We start from the raw sequence: 7501 nt of genomic DNA, 5'->3' as shown, positions 1-7501 counted from the left end.
GGTGGCGCAGTGGTTAAGAATCCGCCTGCCAATGCAGGGGACACGGGTTCAATCCCTGGTCCAGGAAGATCCCACATGCCACGGAGCAACTAAGCCCGTGCGCCACAACTACTGAGTCTGCGCTCTAGAGCCCACGAGCCACAACTACTGAAGCCCACGCACCTATAGCCCGTGCTCTGCAACAAGAGAAGCCACCGCAATGAGAAGCCCACGCACCGCAACGAAGAGTAGCCCTCGCTCACCACATCTAGAGAAAGCCCGCGCGCATAGCAACGAAGACCCAACGCAGCCAAAAATAAATAAATCAATAAGTAAATTTTAAAACAAGGGAAAGGCAAGTCTGCAGCCCAGTCCCTGAGAGACATTCATGGCAGTAACCAGAAAGGAGCTACTGGCTAAGAAAAGAAGAGCCCAGAACTTCCCAGGGGGCCCTCCCGTCCCCCCTCAAACAGGCTGTCACAGACTCAGTCACTTTTTAAAAAGGTTTATTATTTCAACTGTGAATTATTTTTAAAAGATGATAAAATTCATTTCTCTTCCAGTAGAAAAGAGACAGAGGTTTGCCCCAGAGACCAGGAGCCCCGGGCAGACGGGTCACCCGACCAGACACCCAGGCTGATGGGCCCGGGGCCTCTCCACCTCCTCCCCGGCACCGAAGAGCTGAGGACCCTGGTGGGGGGCGGCTCGGGGCACAGCCTCCTGCCACCCCAGCCAGGGAGTGGCCGGCTCAGTATACATGATGATGTCAGTTTAGGCTGGAGGGAAGGGGCACAGACACCCAAATATGGCGCCTGTGTAGACTTCAGGGAGATCACGATCCTGCAGGGGGTTAAGGATGTGGTCGGAGGCATCTCCGTTTTGAGGCCCAGATGGGTGTCCAGTGGCCACAGCTCCGGGTCCAGGCTCGGCGCTGAGCCACGGCCCGCGGCCCACCTGGCTGGCGCACAAGCAGTCTGCACTCCTGCGCTAGGTTTCGGGACAGCGGCCACAGCCCCTCGGAGTAAAGGCCCTGTCCTGCCTGGGCGAGCCACCAGGCGGGGGCTGCAGTGTTTCGAGACTGATGGAGAGGACCACTGGGGAGAGGTGACCTGAGTCCTTAAGAGCCCAGGCTCGCTCACCCAAGGGAGGGGACCCTGTGCCCACAACACCTGTGGTCGGGCCTGTGGATCACTTGGAGAGAAGGTTCCGGAATAGTCCTTGTTGACGAGCCTCTCCCCAAGTCCCCTCAGCAGCGGCTCCATCCCTGAGTGTCTGCACACACCTGTGCACACGCGTGGACACGTGCTGGGGGTGTGTGCAGTGTGCCACAGGCAATGTGGTAGCAGGGGGTGGCTCAGACTTTGGGATTAGTGGGCTGTCCGCTGAGAGAGTCCTGAAGAAGCGGGGTGTAGGGGCTGGAGAGTTGGTCTGGCTGAGTAGCCATGCTGGGCTGGCTGGCGGCATCTTTGGGACCCTGTGGAGAAAAGGGGAGGTGCTGCATCACTAAGCCCCGCCCGCCAAGCCCCGCCCGGACCCTGGCTCCGCCCCTGTACATCCTCCACCAGCATGGAAACCTCCCTTGGAGCCCCCATCTGCAGCCCCCCACCCCCATCAAGCTTGAGATGAGAGAAGACTGGAGTGACCTACAGACTCCTGGGACTCCACTACAGAGGGTCTCCTAATCTCACGAAACACCATCTTGCCATGCTCTCACCCATCTTAGAGATGGGGAAACTGAGACCCTAAGAGACTCGCCTAATACAGTGAGAAGGGCAGAGCAAGGAGTCCAGGGCTTATATAAGCAATGCTGTTAACACAGAAAAGCTGGAAACCACCTAAATGTCCACTGATATCAGAATGCATTTAAAAGACAGAGTCACAAGATCGTAGCCAACCTACACAGTTGTCACACAGAAAACTGAAGAGGGGAAATCCAGCTGCGGAGTGGTTCATATAGTTTGACACCACGGAGGTAAGCTTTTTAAAAATTTCTGTCGTTCATGGATACATATATACAGATTTAGAGGGGAAGAAACATGCAAACACCAAATTCCTAGCGATGGATGTCTCTGGGGAGAGGGGGAGGGGCAGCGGGACTTGGCGAGGGGGGCAAAGGACACACAGGGAAAAGGTGAAATACGACAAAATGTTAGCAGGGTTGTTGGGTCTGGGTGAGAGGGAACTCAGAGCGTGCAGTTCATCTAGTTTTACATTTTTAAGTTTCTCAATTTAAGGAAAATGTTAAAGGTAGCCATGATGATAAGAATTGGGGGCAACTTTTCATCCCCCCAAGCCCTCTGTCTTCCTTCCCCTCGAAGAATGGAGAGGCTTCCTTGCCCAGCAGCTGTGGTCGGAAAACCCCGGACACCCCTACCCACCTGGGCCTTTGCTCACAACCCCCAGGGGCCTGCTTCACCGCGGGGTGGGGTGAATCAAACCCCACTCTGGGTGGGGAGCGGTGGGAGACTCCTGACTCCTTTCCTCAGGGACAGAGCTCAGGCTTCTGCGCACTGAGCCACATTCCAGCCAGGGGCAAGGAGGGGTGGGCGTGCGCCTCTGCCGACACACTGCCCCCCACCCCCGACACAGAGGCAGCATGGGACAGCGGGGCGCGGGGGGCGGGGGATTCTTAGCGATGTGGGCCCAGAGAGCCACGACTGGAGAAAGCCTCGCTCAAAAGTTCAAAGGGGAGGGCTTCCCTGGTGGCGCAGTGGTTGGGAGTCCGCGTGCCGATGCAGGGGACACGGGTTCGTGCCCCGGTCCGCGAAGAAGATCCTCCATGCCACGGAGCAGCTGGGCCCGTGAGCCATGGCCGCTGAGCCTGCGCGTCCGGAGCCTGTGCTCCGCAACGGGAGAGGCCACAACAGTGAGAGGCCCTCGTACCGCAAAAAAAAAAAAAAAAAAAAAAAGTGCGAAGGGGAAACTGCCTTCCCAAGAAAGACATATGTACAAACCCTCAAGGAATACACTTCCGTTTAACTGAGGAATGAGGACTTGGAATTAATGAGAGAAATCATGAGACGGCAAGAGACATCCCGGAACATGTCCCTGAAGGGCTGCCCAGTACCGTTGTCCAGGCTGTTCACTGCACAAGGGCACCCAGCCAAGTGGGTATAAACGGGGTGTACTCTGTTTGCCAAACCCTCAGCCCTAAAGCAGGCCATGTCTGCACAGAGGAGCTGTCTTTTCTTATTCACATAAAAACACCCTTCTGGGCTAGTGGAGGCCCCATGTCCTCCCTTTCCTGGAGCAAAGCAGCCCCTCAAGGCCACCCCCATGCCCAGACGCGGGGCAAGGTATAGGACCTCCCCCAGGGACTCAGCACAGGCTGGAGGCCGAGCTGCAGGGATTCCAGGTCTCCGGGGCCACTGGCCACTTCCCAGGTGCCTGGTCCCCTAAAGCAGACCCGACAGGACACTGCCTTCCCCAAGTACACGTGACCGGGGGTAGGGGTCTCATCCGGGCCGAAGGCTGACCTGCCTTCCAGAAGACAGAGCAGTAGCATCTCTTTAATCAAAAACTTCCCTAATAACTTGACATTTGGATTCTGCTGGTAAAATCACGAAGAGACTCCAGCTTTGGTTTTGTTTTATTTTTATTTTGGGGGGAGGCAGGGAGCAGGACATCCTGGTTGTGTCCAGGGAGGTACAGCCATGGGGCTGAGACCTCACAAACACCAGCTCTATCTGTGCTAAAAGCGAATAAGCCCCATCTCTGTGCCTGAAGACCCCACACCCGCACCACGAGAATGCCAAGCAAGTTTCTGCAGAAGGGAATCATGGCTGCAAGGGGGCAGGGGTGCCAATGGGGCCAAACTGTACACAAGAAGGGCGTCCCAAGAGGAATTCTGGGAGAGAGGAAGGCAACGGGGGGCTCGTCTCCAGCTAGGACACCCTGCCCCCTAAGCTCAGGAAGACACCCCCTTAACACCCAGCCCTGATGTGGTCGGGCTCTCTTATCCCCAGATCGGCAGTAGGAGCTCCCCAGAGCCTGGCTGGGGGCACAGCGGTCCCTCCCTCCCACTCCTTGCAGGGCTGGCAGTACCTGCCAACAAACACACCCACGCCCAGCACCCATGTTCTATTTTATCTCCTCCTCCAGCCCTGGCAATCCAAGCAAACTGGAAGCCGCCAACTGGTCCCAAAGAGTAGGGCTGTCACCTCATCCCCAGCCTGTGGCTCTCAAGAAAGCTATTTAAACCCGAGCAGGCCCAGCCCCAGAAGCTGGAGAGGGTGGTACATTTTTCAGAAACCAAAATTACAGCTATAATCAGAGGTACAAGCACAGAGCGACTCACCCCCGCCCAAACCCCAACCGTAGGGCCCAGAGCTCTGCCTGTCACATCCCCTGGCGGGACTCGGCTCTCCTAAGACCTCAGACCTAAAGGAACACAGCCCAGGAGGTGAACCCCCAAAAGCACTAGCCTCCGTCTCCCGCAGGTAGGCTGCTCGAGGAAGGAGGGCAGCCAGTTAAATGTGAATTTCAGGTAAACAACAAACAGTTTTTCAGTATACGCATGTCCCGATAATTTCATGGGACACACTTAGGCTAAAAGTCATTCACTGTTTCCCTGAAATTCACATTTAACTGAGCATCCGTTTGTTGTTGTTGTTTCTTGGGGCTGTTTGTTTTTGCTCAGTCTGGCAACCATACCCTCAGACCGAGTCCTAGATCCACACTTGGTGCCCAGGTGACCCCTAAATTCTTTTTTCTTGGCCAGTCATCCGGATTTATTTAAACTTATCTACATCAGAATCCTGTTAGGGGGCCATTAAAATACAGATTCCTGGGCCCCATCCATGATGCTATTCCAAGAGGTCTAGAAGGATGTCCGTGGATCTGCATTTTCTCGCAGACTTTCCCAGAAGAGTCTATACTGCACCAGAGGTTTGAGAAGCAGCTGAGACCTAAACCTCGATCCTGCCTTTCTAAGACAACCTTGCAAATAAGACACCAGCCCACTAGTCACCCTCCCTCGCCTACCACGCCTGGGATCACTCGGAACGTAAGAAGACAACAAAATATACAAATACGTATTTTCAATCTGTAGACACTCCAGGTGAAGTTCAGGCTGAAGAGATGTGTGAGATCCCAAGCGTTTCAAGCCACCAGAGTTCTACTCACTATGGAAGGGGATGGGGGGCGAGAGGTGTTACCTGGTACCCACCTACAGTCTTGCTTCTTGCAGTACAGTCCCCTTGGGAGCTGATGTCATCAGGGATTCAGAATAGGCCTGAATGGCCTCCTTATCCTTTGAGCCCTTTTTACTACTACTCCAAAATAAATAGCACTTCTCCTAGAAGATAACCAAGCTAATTTATAGTTGACGTTGCAGCTGAATACACACGGTTTTTACACGGTTCTCCGGTTTTCAAAAAGCAGAGGGTGGGGTACAGAATTCTAGAGTCCAACCACCATTAATGACTGGAGCTGGCTGAGACTTGGGGAGAGATGGTGTCTTTCACCGAAGACAGAAATACGAGCATATTCAGGAAACACGCTTGGTCAGACGGGGAAGCTGAGCTGGAAAGGGTTTGTCAGCCTGAAAATTTAAGCCGAATCACGGAGGGGAGATGGGCCGTGCTGGGCAAGGTGGATTGGCCGAGACTCAGGGAGTTGAGCAAGTAGCATTTTAAGAGTCTCACGCTCCACTGACTGAGCTAGTGGGTGGCATTTTAAATCGACCAGAAACAGCGACATTTCTGTCTAAAAAAAATATTTTTCTTTCAAGAATGACTTGACAAGAAAAAATGTCTTTGAAGAGAAATTAAGATACGTTGAGTTTAACGACATGCCATTCTTTTTTTTTTCTTCTTTTTTTCTCCCCTCTCAGGACAGATACATAAAAACACGTAAGGCCTAACCCCTGCTAAACCAAAAAATACATAATGGGATAAATTTCAACGACTGGGCCTCCAGCAGAACCTGCGGGGAGGGTGCCTCAACCACGGTCAGTAGAGACGATGCTATCCTTACCGGATTTGGGGGACACGGATGGGGGATGTGAAGCAGGGAAGCTTTCCCATTGTACATCCTCACCGTCTTCCCCCTCCCCCTTCTGACGGACCATTAGGAGAGACAGAGGGCAGAGGCTGTCTGGTCCAGCCCCTCACCGCTGCTCCCCTGGCCCTCGCTCCTGGAAACCCACGGTGATGCTGGCCCCAGGGAGGCATCCACAGGTTGGGGGCTAGGGCTTCTGGCCCCTCTGTCCTCCCAGCACGATTCGTTCCAAAAACCCTAGGTAGTTCCCTTCTGCTCTGGCTGGGGCGGTGACAGAGGACCGGGCCCCCAACGTTCACTGGGGGCTCAAAACACCAGAGGCCCTGGTACCCTCACACCAGTGCAAACCTTTTCCCCCAGAGGACTGGGAATTTGGAAGGGAAATCAGGTTAAGGGTCTGAAAGCCCAGGCTAAGAGCCTGGAAAGGCTTATCCTCGCCCCAGCAAACAAGCAAGCAAGTTTAGCAAGTGAGCATGCGAGCTGCCTCCGAGGAAGAGGAAAAAGAGAAAAGCTGTTTGCTGGAGCTAAAGCAAGAAAGCAGGCGTTGCAGGTGGCCCGAGGGGCAGCAGGGGAGCTGGGCAGCCCCCGACCGAGGCTGAGGCCTGTGGCTCCAGGACAACTCGGCGGGCAGGGGGCACCGGGGGAGGGGGGAGGTTCTGGTTCATGGATACAAAATGGCCTTTCAAGACTCCCTGCCACCGAGCAGTGTCTCCTGTCCACCAGGTAGCTGCTCACCCGTCCTCGCTGCCCCGGGGGCCTTGCATCCACAGGCCTTGTCACCATGTGACGGCAGTAACTTGCTTAAAGCCCCCTGGTCTCCAGACCTCACATCCTACTCATGTCTGTATCCCCAAAACTGTGCACAGTGACGCCCCCAATAAGCTGTGAAGGTGTCAGTGAATGCCATGAATGAATGAATGATGCCAAATCAAGAAGGTGTATTTGTTGGAACTTCCCTGGTGGTCCAGTGGCTAAGACTATGCACTTCCACTGCAAGGGGCATGGGTTCGATTCCTATTTGGGGAGCTAAGATCCTGCATGCCGCACAACGCAGCCAAAAAAAGGGGGGTATTTGTTGTCGCCCCCTCTTTTTCCTGCCTCTGAATGGTAGATGCCCCAGGGCTGGCTCTTCAGGGCTCTTCTCCATCTGTGCTCCCTTCCCCCAAATACCTGCTCCTATCCTGGTCCAAGCCACCATCCTCGCTCACCTGGGCCTCTTCACTGGTCCCCCTGCTTCCGCTCTCCCATCTGAAGACCAAGCGGCCACACGTTAACTGACCCAGTCACTCCTCTCCTTTACAGCTTCCAACAGCTTCCCGTCACCCCCAGAATCAGTTCCAAGCTGCTCACCCTGCATTACAGGACCAGGCATGACCTACGTCGGCCTCTCAGACACCACCTCCTCCCCCGCTGCCCCCATGCCCGCTCCCCTCCAGCCACCCTGGCCCTACGGGAGCCTCCAACACACCTCACCCACCCCTGCCTCAGAGCCTTTGCACTGGCCACTCCTCCACCCGGAGCA

At 54.9% G+C, this 7501-nt stretch overlaps 1 protein-coding gene across 3 annotated transcripts in view; it reads right to left on the bottom strand.

Annotated features, from left to right (window-relative positions):
• Nucleotides 1–468: 468 nt before the first annotated feature.
• Nucleotides 469–7501, bottom strand: part of SCARB1 (scavenger receptor class B member 1) — a 78577-nt gene continuing 71544 nt past the window's right edge. Inside the window, exons 12-13 of one of the 3 annotated variants that reach the window (XM_024758686.1) lie at nucleotides 5147–5275; nucleotides 469–1453 (exon numbers count right to left, since the gene is read on the bottom strand). In XM_024758686.1, the coding sequence (XP_024614454.1) occupies nucleotides 5147–5275 (129 nt within the window). In that variant the 3' untranslated portion in view covers nucleotides 469–1453. Of the gene's footprint in view, nucleotides 1454–2812; nucleotides 5103–5146; nucleotides 5276–7501 lie in introns of those variants that run through there. The other 2 variants (XM_024758687.1, XM_024758688.1) reach the window with 2 other exon arrangements.

The sequence above is a fragment of the Neophocaena asiaeorientalis genome, unplaced genomic scaffold, assembly GCF_003031525.2.
Source record: "Neophocaena asiaeorientalis asiaeorientalis breed wild unplaced genomic scaffold, Neophocaena_asiaeorientalis_V1.1 scaffold77, whole genome shotgun sequence".
Taxonomy (NCBI): domain Eukaryota; kingdom Metazoa; phylum Chordata; class Mammalia; order Artiodactyla; family Phocoenidae; genus Neophocaena; species Neophocaena asiaeorientalis.
The sequence above is the reverse complement of the archived record's forward strand: the minus strand, read 5'-3'. Positions and strand labels throughout refer to the sequence as shown.